Raw genomic sequence first — 20,157 nt, forward strand, 5'->3', positions numbered from 1 at the left:
ACAAACAAGGCGGAGCCCAGTCATCGCCACTCTGCCAAGAAGCCATCCTTCTGTGGGAATTCTGTTTAGCCCACTCAATCACCCTTCAAGCCTCGTACCTGCCAGGTGTCCAGAACGTACTGGCGGACAGCTTGAGCAGGCGTTCTCTCACACACAAATGGTCGATCTGCTCGGACATCATTCACTTCCACATCTAGGGGTTTCCCCGAGTTGACTTGTTCACTTCACGGACCAACAGGAAGTGCTCAGACTTCTGTTCCTTCCGGGGTCACAGCCCGGGCTTGATAGCTGACGCCTTCCTGATCACGTGGTCAGACCAACTGCTTTATGCCTTCCCACCATTCCCGCTGGTCCACAAGGTGCTCCTCAAGGTCCGCCGGGAGAAGACGGACATCATACTGGTGGCCCCTGCCTGGCCACGCAAATGTTGGTACCCGGTCCTGCTGGACCTGTCAATTTGGGCTCCCCTACACCTACCTCTCAGCCCCAACCTCATCTCAGGGCTGGTCCACACTAAGAAGCGGGGTCGAACTAGGGTACGCAAATTCAGCTACGTGAATAGCATAGCTGAATTCGAAGTACCCTAGTTCGAACTACTCACCCGTCCAGACGCCGCGGAATCGAAGTCCGCAGCTCCATGGTTGACTCCGCTACCGCCGTTTGCAGTGGTGGAGTACCGAAGTCGACCGCAGCACTTCCGGAGTTCGAACTATCGCGTCCAGATTAGACGCGATAGTTCGAACTCCGAGAAGTCGAACTCACCGCGTCGACCCGGCTGGTAAGTGTAGACTAGCCCTCAGAGAACCACAGTCATCTGCTACACCTGGACCTTCAGTCGCTCCACCTCACGGCCTGGAGGATCCGTGGCTGAACCAGGCTGATCGTTCCTGTTCAGACTCAGTAAGGTGGGTGCTCCTGGAATATCGCAAGCCGTCAACTAGACTTACCTACGAGGCTAAGTGGAAGAGGTTTTACAGCTGGTGCACTCAGCAGCAGGTGCCCCCGCTCCAGGTTTCGATCCCGTGCATCTTGGACTACCTGATGTTCTTGAAGGACCAGCACCTAGCCTTTGGATCCCTTAGGGTTCACCTCGCGGCCATCTCTGTGTTCCACCCAAGTACGGCCGGGCGCTCGGTGTTTGCACACCCAGTCGTGCGGCGTTTCCTCAAAGGTTTGGAAAAAATTAATCCTCCAACTAAGCCGCCCGTGCCTGCATGGGACCTTAACTTGGGCCTCTCCTGCCTTATGGGTCTCCCTTTCAAGCCGCTGGCCTCCTGCTCACTCCTCTCTCTCTCCTGGAAGGTCACCTTCCTAGTGGCCATCACTTCCGCACATCGGGTGTCCGAACTACAGGCTCTCACGTGTGAACTGCCCTATACCATTTTTCATAAAGATAAAGTTCAACTAAGACCTCATCGAGCTTTTCTGCCAAAAGTGGTGTCCCGTTTCCATGTGAGTCAGGATATCTTCCTGCCGGTTTTCTACCCAAAACCGCATGCTGACCTTCGGGAATAGCGCCTCCATTCTCTGTTAGAAGGGCACTCACCTTCTATATAGACCAAACAAAGCCATTCCATAAAACAACCCAGTTATTTGTCGCCATCGCTGAGCGGATGAAAGGCACTCTGGTTTCCTCTCAGTGAATATCTTCGTGGATCACCGAGTGCATTCGTACCTGCTACAACTTGGCAAACGTCCCTCTGCCTGCGGTCACGGCTCGCTCCACGAGAGCTCAGGCATCGTCAGCAGCCTTTCTAGCATGCGTTCCCCTCCAGGAAATCTGCAGGGCTGCCGTGTGGGCCTCGGTGCACATCCCACTATGCCATCGTTCAGCACTCTAGGGATGATGTGGCCTTTGGCAGAACGATTCTTCAATCTGCAGTTCCTTGACTCTGACTCCACCTCCAAGGTAAGGCTTGGGAGTCACCTAACTGGAATTGATATGAGCAATCACTCGAAGAAAAAATGGTCACTTACCTTTTCTGCAACTGTTGTTCTTCAAGATGTGTTGCTCATATCTCTTCCATTCCCCCCCACCTTCCCCTCTGTTGGAGTAGCCGGTAAGAAGGAACTGAAGGGGGGTCGGGCCGGCAGGGTCTTATATAGAACGCGATATCGGCGCCACTCCAGGGGGTTCCCCAGCCAGCCCAACTGGTAGCTGCTAGGGAAAAAGTTTCCGACATCCTTGCACACGGCGCACGCACACACCTAACTGGAATAGATATGAGCAACACATCTCGAAGAACAATAGTTACAAAAAGGTAAGTAACCATTTTTATTGAAAAGGAAGCCTGTTGCTTTCTGAACACACTGTCATCTATAAGGGGAGTAGCAGCTAGTGGGCTGATACTGGTTGTCAGTTATCAGAGATATCGGGGATTATTATATAGTCTCGTACTATCAGCCTCAAACCTTACCCTGGTGTCTGAGTGGCAGATGGGATGCCATTGCTTAAGCAAGCTATGGTGATCAGCCTGTGTACCTCCTGTTTCCTTTCACAACTGCTGGGAAGTGGTGAAGGAGCTCTTCTTATTGTTAAAGGTGTACAGGTCAGAACTTTCAGTTCATGCCTATCACTGATGTTAATAACAATATTTTTGTTTTCTTACACTTTGTGATGAAAGTTAGGCCTCATCTGCACGAGGAGGTTTTTGCCATTATATTGGTATAGTTATACGAGCAAAATCTTGAGTATGGATGCAGTTATATCAGTATAAAAGTGCTTATACCAATGTAGTTTGTGCTGGTTCAGGGAACTAATATAAGCTCTCCTGGTATAAGGATAGTTATACCAATGTAATTACATCTACACTAGTGCATTTACCAGCATAGTAATGTTGGTAAAATATGTGTATAAAATCTGGTTTCAGAGTAGCAGCCGTGTTAGTCTGTATCTGCAAAAGGAACAGGAGTACTTGTGGCACCTTAGAGACTCTCAAAGGTGCCACAAGTACTCCTGTTCTTTTTGTATAAAATCTGTGATCAAGTTATGCTGGTAAATTTTTAAGTTTAGACCAGGTTTTAGTGATATTATTCTCCGCTGGAGAAATACTGTAGAGAACTGATTTAACATCATAACATTATTAGATTTGTTAATGAATACTAATTAGATTTAAGGAGTTTCAGTATAAAGTTTTCATAAACTCTGTACATTTTTATATACTAATGAAAGAGTTGTTTTCTTTTGTTTGTTTTAGATCAATGAATGTATTCCTTATTGTATACCTCTGTATTCTAATCAGTAAAGCAGTAATAAATACTACCCTGAAGTATGTCTGGCAGAGTGATCCATTTCGTGATGAACCGTGGTATAATCAGAAAACAGAGTCAGAAAGGAAAAGAAACCTGGTATGGAAAATTACTGTGTGTTTGTGTAACATATAATTTTCTCTCAAGATATTCAAAAGTGACACATGTAAAACATTTTCTTTATAGTGTTCTAAATAGAAAAGTGTGGCAGGACATATAGTAACTAGGAAAGTGTAAACTTGCCGTTTTTATTTTAGTCCCCCTGAGATTGTTACAGTTCCATTCCACTGTAATCCCAGAATACATGATTGTATGACGTTACGGATAACAGGAAGCCCTGCTGTTGAAGTGTATGATGGGTTGGTGTAGAGTTAGAGAAAAGTTTTGTTTTAAAATATTTTTAAAAGCTATTCTATAACATTTTTTAAAAGCTATTTTTTAAAAAGTATATGAAATATTTTTTCAAAAGGACACCATATTACTGAAAAAGTGTCACTTACCAGACTGATATTGACTGGCTCTATTAGTTAATGATGCTTCATGGTATGTGTGACGTCTCAATGGAGACAAACTGGCTGGCATGACTTTAAGAAGTCACTCTGTTACTTTTTGAATGACTCTTTGCCCCCTTGTTCTTTTTGCATTTAGCACACACTAGTTAAAATATATTTCTGAATTTTAAGTGCAGATACAACACTTGACCATACTATGCTGATCTGTTGTTTTTGTTCTGTTTGTTTGTTTTTTTAATTCTAAGTCTTTGGATAACGTATTTCCATACTATCCTAAATTCAAATGGAGGTACCCTGCAATCTTTTTGGTTTTATACATTTTCTGTTTCATTAACACTTGTTTCATGAAAACCTTTTAAGTAGTGATTTTTAAATAGTATATAGATAATAGTAAAACTGAAAAGTTGAGAGGCTAAAATTTCTATATCAGTTAAAGGAAAGTAAATCCCCTTGGCCTGGTATCTAATTACTTTAAAAAATAAATAAAATTGTAGATGTTTGTCTAAAGTAAACATATTAATAAAATAGATGTCGGAATGTTAGAAGCTATTGGCAAAGTGTGGGATATGATATATTTTTATATGGTAGCTTATGAATAGGTCTCTGAAGTTGGGGATGAGCTTCTATTGATTAGAAGTAATTTTGACTGTCTGAGGGGAAACCATTTCAGGACTTTTGAGAATCACTTAGGGGATTACTAGAGCCACTGGATATCTACAGGAAAATTTATAAAATTCAATGCATTTAGAACAAATCAAGTGAACTTGTTGGATATTTTTTTGGAGTCCTTTCTTTGTGACTTCTCACCACAATCTCTTTCCAGAGGTCTTCCCATTTCATCACCTGTCTCTCTCGTCTCCCTTCTATTCCCCCATAAGGACCAAAACAAAATTCAAATATTTGATACCACATTCCAATGGAACCTGATTCGTGGAGCATGTCCTTTTGAATTAATCTAATTATACTGCATAAAGCACATTAGCTAAGTTTTTATACTAAAATGAACAGCAGTAAAATAGTAAACAGTATTGACACTTTAAATTGGTATGATCATATACAAAGTTAATGACCCCGAGGTGAATGAGGCAGTTTACACCTGTTAGCCCCTCATGCTGTAAAAATGTACCATAAGTGGGACTTTTATATCATGCTCCACCATGTCTGTCTTATCTGTTCCTGTAGATTGATAAATACAACACTGTCATTGTTCTTTCAGAAGTAGATCTGTGCAACCATAATTTGCAGAATATTTTAATGAAAATTTATCTTGTGAAGAAAACACTTGAAATACCAAAATAGTTTCAGAACACCCTAAATTCACATATGTTTCCAGTGATCCCCTAGTGAAAAGTGATTATCAGTCATGAATTATTTCTCCTGGTCCTTGCTGAGACTACTGGCAGTGCAGTTTGGAAAAGCTTGTATTTTGTCTTTCTGCACTTTAAAATTACGTTTGAATGAACATCCAGCTTAAAGAGACTATATAGTAATAGTGTTTAGTATTCAGTTGGTACAGCATTAAAAATCCACCTAAATTGAAAGTTTGTGTTTTCTTGTTGCTGGTATTAGTTATTGAGAAATCAGTATTAAACTCTTAGCTCTTAATTTTGGGCATCATTTTGCAGCCTTTCTTCACATAAATAAATTTTCTTACCAATAAGATTGGATTTTGCAACCTTTACTCCCACAAGTAATACTTGTATGATTTTAGTAGTAACTGTGATTTCTAGGCTTACTAATGGGAGTAAAGGTTGCACAATTCAGTCCTTTATTTCTAACTTGCTTAAAATCTGTAATTTATTATCTATGGAGAAAACATTAAAGTAATAATATATACATGTGAATACCTTGCTATTTCATTGAGACAGGGAGGCCCTTTATTTGAAATATGGGAAATGCCTGTAATCTGTACAAATCAGCAAACCTTGCCACCTTTTCTTGCTGTTTTGGTTTTTCTTTTATGATATTCTGTGAATATTAATTTTTCATCATTCATAGGTAGTCATTCATTCGAAACTCTAGAACTTTGTAATACATTGATATGTAACTTAATTACGAGAATTACAAAGTTGGTTTCTCCTTCAAAGCTCTTTCTTCCTCATGCTTGATTAGTAGTGAAGTTGGAATCATAACAGATGTATAAAAATGTGCCAGTTTCTGACTTCACTGTATAGAGAAGCATGGAGAGAAAATGACGGTGATGGAGAAATGCAGAAATGTAAGCTTAGGGTTGACAGTAACTGAGAAGATTTTTCTTTTAAATGGTTCCACTTAATGTTTGAAAGACATTTGAAAGATAAATGCGTAAATAACCATTTTAATCTTTTAATTTCCACTGATTAATGAAAAATCAATGTTTTGGTTTTGTTTCTTTGGCAGATACTTAGAGCATTTACAGACTTCCTTGCGTTCATGGTTCTTTTCAACTACATTATTCCTGTATCAATGTATGTCACAGTGGAAATGCAGAAGTTTCTTGGTTCTTATTTCCTCACTTGGGATCAAGAAATGTTTGATGAGGACACAGGTGAAGGACCTCTGGTGAATACTTCTGACCTCAATGAGGAATTAGGACAGGTAAATTCCTCATAGAAGTTCTAATTTATGATAAAAATGTATCAATAGTTTCTAACACTTCAAGAAAAATAACCTAATTATGGTCATTTTTGGCTTTTATAATTAATTTTTGTCACTTCAAAATGTGCTGTTCAAGATTTGGTCTGGATTTTCAAAAGTGTTCTTCAGTTTTAGATGTCCAACTTGATACCCTTAAGGCTCGATTTTCAGAGGTACTGACCACCCAAGTCAGTGGGAAGTTGGTGAGAATTGTAGGTGCTCAGAGCCTCTGAAGATCAGGCCTGAGGTTTGTCAAGTTGTGCATCCAAACTTAGTGGACTTAGTTGTATGCAGTGTTGTTGTAGCCATGTCGGTTCCAGGGTATTAGAGAGACAAGGTGAGTGAGGTAATACCTTCTATTGGATCAACTTATTTCTTTTAACGTGTGTGATAATTTCAAAGGCTTTTAAACATTATGATTAATAGTAATTGGGAGAAGTATTGCTTAACCAATTATTAACATCATTAGTTTAAATGATGTATTTGGCACGGCTTGCTGTCAGTTACTCAAAAAAAAAAACCAACCCCAATTTTGAGCTGTTATAGTAGTCTGACATATCAGTTGTCCCTGCTAGAGGTCACATTTCATTTTCTTTTTACCACTGTGGGTTTTGAATTCCATGAAGCTCTATGGAAAGTGAAATAAAAACTAATGTTCAGGTGAAGAGTGCAGTTGCTAGACCTACACTGTAACACTGTTTTGTCTGTTTTTGCATAATTGCTATGGTCCAGATTCTGATCTTACTAGTCACTTACATACACGTTAGTATGTAATGCTTGAGTAATTCTGTTGACATCATTGTAGTCACTCTGGATTTACATTGGTATAACTATAATCAAAACCTGGGCTTATGCATCAGATATCAAGTCATTGACAGGTGTAAGCCATGTGCAACCTGTTTCCAGAAATAGCTCTTGCAGATAAGGGATTTAACACGGGAAAGGAGGAGGATGGAAGTGAGAAAAATGGATTAAGTGCTTCACTGCTGTCTCACATACATTCTTTGTCAGGTGAAACTTAGTTCTGCAGCTATCTCATGTACTGCAGAACCTTTCAGGTGCTGCCTGTATTTTGACAAAAGTTGACACCCCAGAGGACACTATTGTGTTCTTCTTTGTTGAGGACCAGCAGCTAAGGGCTTGAAAATTATACAACTTGAGTTATGAACAGAGACATTCTCAGTGTCTGACAATATATCCAGTTCTCTTTAATTAATTTATTTCTTTTCAGGTTGAGTATGTCTTCACAGATAAAACGGGAACATTAACTGAGAACAATATGGAATTCATAGAATGCTGCATTGAAGGGCATGTTTATATACCTCATGTCATCTGTAATGGGCAAATCCTCCATGATTGTACAGGCATTGATATGATCGACTCTTCTCCAGGAGGAAGCGGGAAAGTACGATGCTCCTTTAAGAAAAAAATATGAAAATGAACTGATCTTTATGTTGGAAAGAAAGCTATAAATATAATGTCCCAGAGATTTTAGTAAACTAAGTGGGTTTCTGGTGGAATTGTATCACAGCATAAATATTTTCCTCTTGTAGTTTAGTCTAAGGAAACTGGAAACTTCAAAGCACTGCCGGGGGAACACTCCCCCGGCAGCATTTTAAAGTGCGAGTGTGGTTGCGCGTGAGCACTAGGAGAGAGATCTCTCAGCGCTCCTGGTAATCCACCCCCATGAGGGGATTAGCTTCGAGTGCTGGGAGTGTGTCTCCCAGCACTCGGAGCCTGTCTACACTAGCGCTTTAAAGCGCTCAGACTTGCTGTGCTAAGGGGGGGTGATTTTTCACCCCCCGAGCCAGCAAGGTAAAGGACTATAAAATGTAAATGTAGACAAGCCCTAAGGGATTTATTTGCTTACCAAGAAATGTCTAAGAGAATCCACTTTATAAAATTGTAAAATATCATTAAATGAAAACTAAAATATGAAACTTTACCAAGTTAATAGCTAAACATCTATAATAAGTTAGTTGACTGATTAAAGTAGAAATCAGTCATGATAGTAGAAGACAAAAACTATGACAAAAGGGAAAAATGGGTGCTAAAAGCATATTATATAGCCTTCATAAATTTAAAGTAGTGCAAAATGGTGCCTTTTTAAGTTTTATTTGCTGTAATTCTGTAGCCTAGAGGTTTTCTATCCTTGAAGTTGTGACCTCACTGTTGGTTGTGATGCTTTTTTCTGGGCGACTCAATTCTCTGCACAGTTGCAGTTTTTGCTTTGCAGGAAAGAGAGACAGACGCCAAAGTGTGATTAGAGCACAGGCTGCAATTCTTCTTTGGCTTAATTTAGCAACCTTCATTGGGATAAAACAGAACCCCAACCAACTGCCCAGGAACTAGCAGTTACCTCTTTGGTGTGATTTCCAAGCTGCTCTCAGAGAGGCCTGAGATACATAAAGAGAGGCTGTCTTTAGTCAATCCCTGCAACTGGCTTTAAAGGTTTAGACCCAGCTCCCAAAATCCCCTACCAAAGCATCCTTTGTATGAGCAACCAGAAAGGGGCTGTTTCAAGCTATGCAGGACACTGAAGTCCACACACCCATCTGACAACATCAAAGGTCCAGACCCAATGCTTTTCTGGCTCTCAGCTTGGATTTAAGGCCCCTAAAAACATGCTCTGCTATTGTGCAGTAAACACCTGTCAGAGTTGCAACAGAACAGTCAGAAACTCACCCCTCAGAAAGACCTGGGTGCTGAGAGAAAGTTTATCATGTCACTCATGTCCTTTCTCTGTAACCCAGGGCCTTCTGCAAGAGCCTGTCTACTCCCTACAGGATTATATTCCACAGGCATCTGCCTGAGAATCAGGGCGAGCCTCTCTCTACTCCCCTTACCTTTAGCTTGCTGCCTGCAGGCCATTACCCTGAGAATCATATATAATCTGTGTTCCTTCCCCTGTCCCAGAGACTCCTGCAGGAACCTTCCTACAACCTGCACCTATTCATCCTGCTCCTTTTAAGATTACACTTCTGTCTGAGAGTTGCATATGAAATGAGCCATTTCCCTTGATCCAAGGATTCTTACAGGAATTGCCTTACTCCCTGCTGCTCTCCTGAGCTGCTTGCTGGCTTTTAGGAGGACCAGGTAATCTTCAAGCTGTCACCTGATCCTGGCTTTATGACATCATTTAGGAGGAAGCTTGATTAGTCACAGGTAGGGCTAGCTTCCAATTCCCAGTAAAGAATTAGCCGCCATGTGAGACTGTATTACCTATCAAAAATATTCATAATTGGTTTTAGGTACAAGCCCAAATCAAATAAGTGGTTCCAATCTCCTACAAAACAGAATAATTTAGAAGGAAGATTGGGTTTTCTTTTGTTTTTGTTTTCATTTTTCTTATCCCTTTTCAGAGTAATACTATATAATGACAATACTTTCCTTTTTATTTATTAGGAGAGAGAGGAGCTATTTTTTCGGGCTCTTTGTCTTTGTCACACTGTTCAAGTGAAAGAGGATGACAATATAGATGGATTAAAGAAAGCCCAATTGTCCGGAAGATCTTGTGTGTATATATCATCATCACCTGATGAAGTAGCTTTAGTTGAAGGAATACAGAGGTATGTGTGTAATTTGATAGTTTTTAGGTCTCTAAAATAATTTTGAATATGGATATTCAGTTAATTGAAGCTGAAAATATATTTCAGCAGAGAAATATTATTAATAGGCAAATTTACAGAATCATATAAACGTGATGTTTACTATCTTCTCAGCATACAGTAGTAATCCTTAGCCATGAATGAAATCAAAACAGGATATTTCTATTTCAGAAGCTAAAGTTAATTCTTAAGTACTTACAACATGCTAAGCTGCGTAATTATAAATGTATTACTTGTAATCTCTTCTTGTCTGAATTTGCATTTAAATTTTCAGGCTTGGTTACACATATTTAAGGCTGAAGGACAACTTTATGGAAATTTTAAATCCAAAAAATGATATTGAGAGGTGAGTGGTTGTGGAAATGTGAACTGGTTGGGACTGAGGAAATGAATTTTATCAATAGAGTATACAGCAATTTTTTCTTTCCTTAAGTATATTCATTTGTAAACCAAAAACTGTGAGAAATAATAAACCACTTAGTTGAAGAAGGTTAATGCTTTACTGATAGTTATAATTTACAGAAATTCTCGTTTTCTGTTTTCACTTACTCTGACAGTTTGAGAAACTATGTAATGGGAAAAATGGGAAAACAGCAAAAGTATAACAAGATAGTCCAAGGCAAAATGGTGTTTCTGTGGTATAGAAAATTAATATGGCTTCATCTGTTTCTATATTTTTTTAAACAATCCTATTTAGTTTAATGGAGAATTATATCCCTGTTGGAAAATCATATAGATGGTTCAAGTAATTTACAGAAAGGATACTCTACTTTGTTAAATTCTCTGGGACTATAGAGTAAATTCTGTAGAACCTTTTTTTGAGTAAAATTTTCAAAAGCACTTACATCCTATTAACTTTCTGTGGGATTTAAGAGCTTTTGAAAATGTTACTCTATATTTGTATAGTACCCCATTGGTTTCATTCCTGTTAAGTAATATAGGACTCTGATATTTATAGCTAAATTCATAAGCAAATTTGGCAGTTGAAGTATGGAAGTACTAAAAAATACTTGGAACTTACTCCAATTTTCATTGCATTTTGCAATCATAAGCCTGATTCAATTTCCTGCTAGATTTGTACCATTGACTTCAAACAAAAGTAGAATTGTGACCTTATGTAGATTATTTTTTTTAAAGTCCAGACTGTAATAACATAGAGCTGAGTAAATTCTCTGATTAAACAAGTGAAAACAATATGATGTGGTCTGTCTAATGATTAGAGCATTTTTCTTGAGTAAAATATTTACGGAGAAGGGCCTTTCAGAGATTAGAACTTGGGTTAAAGATATGTTTATATTGAAAAAAAAATTGGGACTCTTTACTTTATAAAAAAAAAAATAGTAAGAAGGGACCTGATAAAATACATTAAATGAATGGTATGGAGAAGGTAAAGGGGAATCATTGGGTCGAGGGGAATATTGGTGTTGAGTGGGGATTTATTAGGGGTAGGAGTGTCATTTCCCTTTGGGGAAAACAAGAATATTCAGTGTTATAATAAATTTTAAAACTCCTAAAACATCTGATGGATATAAACCCTCATACTTCAAGGCATAAGACAACCCCTAGCTATTGGGGACTAGAAGGAAACTTTCCCTGTGAGTAGTATATTCCATATCCCTGTGTTACAGGGTTTCTTTCATCTTCCTCTGGTACTGGCTGCTGTCAGTGACTGGATACTGGACTCCATCATGCAGTCATTATCCAGCCAAAACTCCTGGTCTAGTTGCCAAGGGGCTCACCCATTTTTCCTTAACTGACTGCATCTTACTTTGTTCCATGTGGCAGAACTTACAAATTATTACCTAGGATCAGCTTAGCTATGTGAAAAAACAGGCTTACTTCAAAACATTTTTTTTCTTCTTCGAGTGATTGCTCCTATGCATTCCAGTTAGGTGTGCGCGCCGTGCGTGCACAGCATCTCGGAACTTTTTTACCCTAGCAACACCGGCGGGCCGGCTGGCGCCCCCTGGAGTGGCGCCGCTATGGCGCGAGTTATATACCCCAGCCGGCCCGTCCGCTCCTCAGTTCCTTCTTACCGCCCGTGACGGCCAGTTGGAACTGTGGACTGCTCTCTGTCCTCCACAACCCTAGCTCTCGCTTCTTGTTTGTACATAGTTAGTTTAGTGATTAGTTTTTACAGTTTGTTAGTTAGATAGTTAGTGTGTAGATAAGGTAAAAGGGGGGGTTTCCCCCTTTGCCTTACCCGGTGCGGGCTCATGCCCAAAGCACCGGGCTTTAAGCCCTGCGCTGCGTGCCAGAGGCCTATGCCCGTCGGAGACCCGCACGACGCCTGCCTCCATTGCCTGGGCGAAGGGCATAGAACAGATAAGTGTTCGCTCTGTTCTACATTTAAACCGCGAACTCGAAAAGAGCGGGATATCCGCTTAAAGCAGCTCCTGATGGAAGCGTCGCTCCAGCCCCCGGCACCGTCCGCGCCGGCACCGCGAGCTTCCTCGGTACAGAGCGCACCGGCGGCACCGAGCCGCTCCGGCTCCGCGGCACCACAGCCTCAGAAAGCGGCTACGAAGTCCCGGCACCTTCAAAGAAACATAAGCTTGCGAAGGCGCTTGCGCAGGCTCGCGCTGAGGACTCGGCGAAAGTGGTTGCACCACCTGCAGCCCCCGCGGTGACCGTGCATAAGTCGTGCACCGGACCTTTGACTCCGGGGCCGCCAGGCCCGTCGAGTCCGGCGCCGCCACGCTCCCCGGTACCGTCCGTGGTTGAGCCCCGGCTGCCGTCAACGCCGGAGACATTCTCTTCCGCGCGTGAGCTGATTCAGCTCATAGAGGCACCGAGCCTCCGGCCCCCGGCGCCGCCGGTGCGGGCTGTCGTGTCGGTGGGAAAGCCGGCCAGAATGACCCGGCCACCGTCTCTGGACAGGCGACATGGACGGCACACCCGGTCCCGGTCTCGTTCCCGGTCCTATGGCAGGTCTCCGTCCCGTCGCTCGCGATCTCGGCACCGCTCGCCATCGCGGTACCCATCGCCGTCGAGACATCGGTCGCAGTTCCGGTACCGCTCGTCATCGCGGTACCGGTCGTACTCCCGGCGTCGCACGAGGTCCAGGTCGCCATCACATCGGCACCGCCGGAGGTCTCCGTCCCGGCACCGTGACTCGCGCGGGCGCTCCCGGCACCGGAGGTCTCAATCCAGGTCGAGCTCCCGGCACCGTGACGGACGTCACTCCCGGTCGCCATCCCGGTACCGAGCGGACCAGCATCGCTCTTCGCTGCCATCCGGGGACGGACTGCCTCACTCCGCAGCACATTCCGTCAGCGCCTCGGTACCTCCATGGCCATCCCGCCCCGCGTCGGTTGCTTCTGGGACGGAGGGCTACGGACACCTGCCGCCCACCCCGCAGGGCCATCCTCAAGGGGCACAGCCGTGGGGCTTCTGGGTTCCCTGGGCCCAGTATGAGGCTCAGGGGGTGCCCTTCCCCCCGAGACCCCTCGCGTCCGAGCGCAGGGTACCAGAGGCGACAATCAGCCGACCGGCCCCTTCACCGCCAGCCGCGGATTCTATACCGCCTGAACCCCAGAGACACGCGCAGCCTGACCCCCCCGACGAGCACGCGGCGGATCCCTCTTCGGAGGCGGTCATCCAGGGCTTGTCCTCCTCGTCCTCGCCTGACGAAGCGGTGGCCGGAGCGTCGACGAAGGAGCCTCCGCCCATAGACTTAAAAGCGCACCAAGACCTCCTTCGCCGCGTGGCGACGGCTATGGCTCTGCCGATAGCGGAGGTACAGGAGGACGAGGACCCCATCACAAATGTAGTTGGGGCAGAGGTTCCAGTGCGCGTCGCACTGCCTTTCATGCGGACAGTTCAAAAGAATGCCACCACACTCTGGCAGACGCCTGTGTCCGTCCCTCCTACGGCCCGTGGGGTTGAACGCAAATACTCTGTCCCTCCCACGGGCTATGAGTATCTGTATACTCACCCGACCCCGGACTCGCTGGTAGTCCAATCGGTTAACGATAGAGAGCGGCACGGCCAACCGGCCCCTGCACCCAAATCGAAGGACGCGCGGCATATGGACCTGCTAGGCCGAAAGGTCTATTCCGCTGGCGGTCTGCAAATGCGTATAGCCAATCAGATGGTCCTCCTCGCCAGGTACGTCTTCGATATCATGACGTCCCTGGCGAAATTTACGGAGCTCCTGCCAACAGCCTCCCGCCAAGAGTTCGCGGCGATGTTGGAAGAGGGAAGGAGGTCATCTAGGTCCTCCATCACGGCCGCCCTCGACGCTGCGGACTCAGGTGCTAGGACCTTAGCCTCCGGCGTGACGATGCGGCGCATCGCCTGGCTGCAGTCTTCCACCCTGCCGCCGGAGGTCCAATACACGCTGCAGGACCTGCCCTTTGACACAAAGGGTCTTTTTTCCGAAAAGACGGATTCTCGAATCCAGACTCTGAAGGACGGCCGTATTGCAATACGTACTCTCGGCATGCACACGCCGGCGATGCAGCGCAGGTCCTTCCGTCAGCAGCCCTCCCCACCCGTCTATCAGTCACGATATTGGCCATACAATAGCCGGCGACCGGCCCAAAATCGCCGTCGTCCTTCCGGCAACCGCCGCAACCAGGGCCAGGCCGCTTCCAAGGCCCCTCAGGGGGCTAAGCAGGCCTTTTGATGGGACGCTCGAGGACGGCCCATCTCTCTCCCTACCGGATCCTTCCCCGTTATTTTACAACCGCCTTTCCCATTTCTTTTCGGCGTGGTCCCAGTTAACAACAGACAACTGGGTGCTTCAAACGGTCCAGTCGGGATACCGCCTGCAATTTGTTTCGCCCCCTCCTTCCCACCCACCCTCCCTGTCCCTCTTCAGGGACCCCTCTCACGAGCAAGTCCTCTTACAAGAGGTCCAGACTCTGTTGAGCGTGGGTGCCATAGAAGCAGTGCCTCAAGACAGGCGGGGCAGGGGATTCTACTCCCGTTATTTTCTCATCCCCAAAGCGAAAGGCGGGCTACGTCCTATCCTGGACCTTCGCGAGCTGAACAAGTACCTGCTCAAGCCCAAGTTTCGCATGGTCACCTTGGGGACCATCATTCCCTCTCTGGATCCGGGAGATTGGTTTGCCGCCCTCGACATGAAGGACGCCTACTTCCATGTCGCAATCTATCCTCCCCATCGTCGTTACCTCCGGTTTGTGGTCAACAACACCCACTACCAGTTCGCCGTGTTGCCGTTCGGACTCTCCACCGCCCCGAGGGTATTTACCAAATGCATGGCGGTAGTTGCCGCAGCCCTCCGACGTCGTCAGATACACGTCTACCCGTATCTCGACGACTGGCTGGTTCGAGGTCAGTCCCGACAACTCGTGAGGGACCAGATGACAGAAATCCTGTCTCTCTTTCAGCGACTCGGTCTTCTCATCAACGCCGAGAAGTCCACTTTGATCCCGGCACAGCGAGTGGAGTTCATCGGAGCGGTCCTCGACTCCACAGTGGCCAGGGCCTGTCTCCCTCGCGCTCGACACCAGACGATGGTCTCCATCATCCGGGACCTCGTCACCTTCCCGACCACGACGGTGCGCTCCTGTCTCCGCTTCCTGGGCCACATGGCTTCGTGCACGTATGTCACCGCGTACGCACGGCTCCGCCTCCGTCCGTTCCAGTCTTGGCTGGCGTCGGTGTATCGACCGCATCGGGACCCCATCGACATGGTGGTCACGGTCACCAGGCCGACCCTCGAGTCCCTCAACTGGTGGCTCAACCCGGAGGTCGTGTGTGCCGGAGTCCCATTCCGCCCTCCTCCTCCATCGGCCACTCTGACCACGGATGCCTCAGCACTCGGTTGGGGAGCTCACCTGGGCGACCTCCACACCCAAGGCCTGTGGTCGCCCCAGGAGCTCGCCCTGCACATCAATGTCCGCGAGCTACGCGCGATCCGCCTGGCCTGTCGCACCTTCTGCACCCACCTGCAACACCGCTGTGTGACAGTATTCACGGACAACACCACCGCAATGTTCTACGTGAACAAGCAGGGCGGAGCTCGCTTCTCCCCGCTCTGCAAGGAAGCGATGCTCCTGTGGGATTTCTGCGTAACCCACTCAATTCACCTGGAAGCATCCTTTCTTCCGGGAGTGCAGAACACACTGGCCGACCATCTCAGCAGGTCGTTCCTCTCCCACGAGTGGTCCCTCCGTCCAGATGTCGTCCACACAATCTTCCGGAGGTGGGGGTTTCCCCAAATAGACCTATTTGCCTCCAGGGGGAACAGGAAGTGCCACCGGTTTTGCTCATACCAGGGTCGCTCGCCAGGCTCCCTGTCGGACGCCTTCCTTTACCCCTGGACGGATCGCCTCCTCTACGCCTTCCCTCCGTTCCCGCTCGTGCACCGAGTGCTCCTGAAGCTTCGGAGGGACAGAGCCCATATCATACTCGTAGCGCCGGCCTGGCCCAGGCAGCACTGGTACACCCTGCTGTTCGAGCTCTCCGTTCGGGAACCCATTCCCCTTCCATTGTGGCCGGACCTCATCACCGAGGACTTCGGCAGACTCCGCCATCCGAACCTGCAGTCCCTCCATCTTACAGCTTGGTACCTGAGTGGTTGACCCACGCGGAGAGGGGCTGTTCTACAGCGGTTCAGCAAGTCCTGCTTGAGAGCAGAAAGCCTTCCACTCGCTCCACTTACCTAGTGAAGTGGAAGAGATTTGCACTCTGGTGTGATCATCGAGGTCTTAATCCATTCCTGGTCCCGGTCCCTACCATCCTGGACTACCTCTGGCACCTTAAGGAGCAAGGTCTTGCGGTCTCCTCCTTGAGAGTTCACCTGGCAGCAGTATCCGCCTTTCGTCCGTCCGTGGAAGGTCGGTCCATCTTCTCAAACCAGATGGTTTTCCGCTTCCTCAAGGGCCTGGACCGCTTGTACCCGCCGGTGCGGCGTCCTGCCCCGACCTGGGACTTGAACCTCGTGTTGGCCAAGCTGATGGGTCCTCCGTTCGAGCCCTTAGCCATGTGCTTAGCCTGCTCTACCTCTCTTGGAAGACGGCCTTCCTCGTCGCCATTACATCAGCGAGACGAGTTTCTGAGCTCCGCGCTCTGACGGTTAACCCGCCGTACACTGTCTTCCATGGGGACAAGGTGCAGCTTCGCCCTCATCCGGCCTTCCTCCCGAAGGTAGTGTCAGCTTTCCATCTCAACCAGGAGATCTTCCTCCCGGTGTTCTTCCCGAAGCCACATGCCTCGCCTCGGGAACAGCAGCTGCATACCCTCGACGTCCGCAGGGCGCTCGCTTTCTACATCGAGCGGACTAAGCCCTTCCGGCGTTCGCCCCAGCTGTTCGTAGTGGTTGCTGACCGCATGAAAGGAGAGCCGATATCCTCCCAGCGGATTTCCTCCTGGGTCACTGCGTGTATACGGACCTGCTACGAGCTGGCTCGCATACTGCCATGCCGCCTCACTGCACACTCGACGAGGGCGCACGCCTCATCTGCTGCCTTCCTGGCCAATGTTCCGATCCAGGACATCTGTCGAGCGGCCACCTGGTCTTCGGTCCACACCTTCGCCTCCCACTACGCGTTGGTGCAACAGTCTCGAGACGACGCAGCCTTCGGCTCCGCGGTATTACACTCCGCCACGTCTCACTCCGACCCCACCGCCTAGGTAAGGCTTGGGATTCACCTAACTGGAATGCATAGGAGCAATCACTCGAAGAAGAAAAGACGGTTACTCACCGTAGTAACTGTTGTTCTTCGAGATGTGTTGCTCCTATCCATTCCAGACCCGCCCTCCTTCCCCACTGTCGGAGTAGCCGGCAAGAAGGAACTGAGGAGCGGACGGGCCGGCTGGGGTATATAACTCGCGCCATAGCGGCGCCACTCCAGGGGGCGCCAGCTGGCCCGCCGGTGTTGCTAGGGTAAAAAAGTTCCGAGATGCCGTGCACGCGCGGCGTGCACACCTAACTGGAATGGATAGGAGCAACACATCTCGAAGAACAACAGTTACTACGGTGAGTAACCGTCTTTTCCCTCTCTTTCAGGTTTGAATTGTTAGAGATGTTGAGTTTTGATTCTGTAAGGAGGCGAATGAGTGTGATTGTCCGATCAGTGGCAGGTAAAAATATCATATCCTGAATTTGGTTTGCTTTTGGGAGGGGGGTTAGTGGTTTGTGATCTTTGTCTTGATTTTGAATTCAACTGGTTCTCACCAGAGTGTTCTTTTCTTTATGCTTTGCTCTTTTCTGCTCTTTCAGTGATGCTTTGGAATTTTAAGATGGTAATTAGCACTCTCAGAACAATGTATGTCTGAAGAAACTGTCTTTAAAGATATTTAACCTGTTTTTTAAAAAAATTGAGAAAATAAATTGTAACCATTTTAAACTTTGTATTTTGTCTCTTTTAGGTGAAATTTTTCTCTTTTGTAAGGGAGCAGATTCGTCTATATTTCCTAGAGTTACAGAAGGCAAAATAGACCAAATACGATCAAGAGTTGAGCGCAATGCAGTGGTAAGATTAAATATTAAATGGTATTTCCTGGTCCTGCGTTGTGTAGCAAAATGGGGAGGAGGGTTCAAGGGAGCCTCCACCGCTGTGCCAGACCTGGACGCAGCTACAGTCCTTCTGCCCTTCTGAGTGCAAGGATTACTCTTCATCATAGCCCCTGTAGCAGTAGCTGCCGACAAAAGTGAGCCCCCTCTCTCCTCTGCCCCCTTTCCTCTGAGAGGTGATTTTGCCCCAATGCCTAATAAACACTAAGAACCCCTATTCTGAAGGATGTTTACAAGCTAATTATGTGGTGAAGCTAATCTAACTAGTAGTTATCTAGAACTAGTTAATTAGCAGTGTACGGTGAGGTTTTTAAAAAGTGCTGAGCTTTGGCCTAACTCTTCCCCATTGAAGTCAGTGGTAAAACTCCTATTGAAAATCCCACCCCCACTTTCAGTCTCCAGCCTTGGCATCTGATAGTTTTACTGGCTTTAGATTACTTCACAAGATCTCCTGAGAGAGAAACCATTAGAACATAATTTAGCTGTAAATGTTCTTGTTATGAGGAAGCAATACAACAACATACATTTTTTGCTCACTAAAAAGGAAGTATGAGCTTGCTTGATTCCTTTGGGGAAAATATCTAACTTGGTTACTTGAAAGATAGGATTAGGAGTTATAAATACTTGTCTCATATGCCATTAAAAAAACAACAAAAGCCATTTAAATGAAATATTATTATCTCTTTTAAAATAAGATAGCATCGATTGGCATCAAATACTCAGACTGAAAACAGGTATTACTACAGAAAGTGAAGAAATGTACATCAATGTTATCGGCTGTTTTAGAGGAAAACTGGATTTCCTCTTTAAAACTCTTTCCCAGAGCACATTACTAAGCTTTACTATATAAAATAGCTTTCTCCCCTGTGAGAGGATGGTTGTTTGGAGGTGGAAGAAGCTAATGACACTGAAAGAGCAATTTAATATACTATATCCATCCAAATTCTGGCAGAGTCTGAGAGAGAATCAAGACCCTCAGCCTCAATATTTCTTCATCCTGGATAATTGCATTTATGCCAAATTCTTAAATATAGCAGCTTCTGCAAGAGCATACAGGCAGCAAATTGGCTCACATGCTATGATAAATGATAGGTATCTCATAGATGTCCTGATGATTGTCCTTTTTGGATTGTGTATAAGTAACTTTGTAGAGAGCTGGTCTATCTTTATTTTGCTTGATTAATCTTCCATAATAACATTAAATGCCACTTAAAATATATTCCCTCTGACAACATCATTTAACTGGGAAATAAAATGCTTCCTTATTCTAATATAGTCCATAGTACAAAAGTTTGAACCAACATGAAAGGTCATTGCTAGAATCTAGTCTTAGCAGTCAACTAAACTGGAACAGTTAGATTGAATCATGTTTTCAATATTGATCTGGTCCTTTCCCTCTCTTTTGAAAGATTACTAAAACTATATTATTCATTTTGTCATGTAGACTTTACTGACTAACATTAAAATAACACTTCAGATTCTGTGTCCAGGACAATATACTGCTAGGGAAAATGGAATTCACTTTTTACAAGAAGCAAGAGCAATTATCAATATAATCACAAAATTAGTTGCCCAAATTGTTGTGACTGGAAGGAGTAAAATTATTAGAGCCTCATCTCAAGCTAACTTCTTCAAGCAGTGTCTATTAATGTGTTCTATCTCAAAGTGGAGAACTAAATTGAGA

The 20,157-nt window shown here is 45.6% G+C and overlaps 1 protein-coding gene across 8 annotated transcripts in view; it reads left to right on the forward strand.

Moving 5' to 3' along the window:
- The window catches only part of ATP11A (ATPase phospholipid transporting 11A), a 234,710-nt gene that overhangs the window by 178,411 nt on the left and 36,142 nt on the right, over positions 1–20,157 (forward strand). For all 8 annotated transcript variants that reach the window (XR_005585383.1, XR_005585384.1, XM_039490954.1 and 5 more), the window contains 7 exons: positions 3,198–3,348; positions 6,141–6,338; positions 7,609–7,782; positions 9,783–9,946; positions 10,260–10,331; positions 17,967–18,040; positions 18,329–18,432. Coding sequence is in view for 6 of the 8 variants with exons in the window: in XM_039490954.1 (XP_039346888.1) it covers positions 3,198–3,348; positions 6,141–6,338; positions 7,609–7,782; positions 9,783–9,946; positions 10,260–10,331; positions 17,967–18,040; positions 18,329–18,432 (937 nt within the window). In the remaining 2 variants the exon portion in view is untranslated. The remainder of the gene's footprint in view (positions 1–3,197; positions 3,349–6,140; positions 6,339–7,608; positions 7,783–9,782; positions 9,947–10,259; positions 10,332–17,966; positions 18,041–18,328; positions 18,433–20,157) is intronic.

Source organism: Mauremys reevesii, linkage group 1 (assembly GCF_016161935.1).
Source record: "Mauremys reevesii isolate NIE-2019 linkage group 1, ASM1616193v1, whole genome shotgun sequence".
NCBI classification, from domain to species: domain Eukaryota; kingdom Metazoa; phylum Chordata; order Testudines; family Geoemydidae; genus Mauremys; species Mauremys reevesii.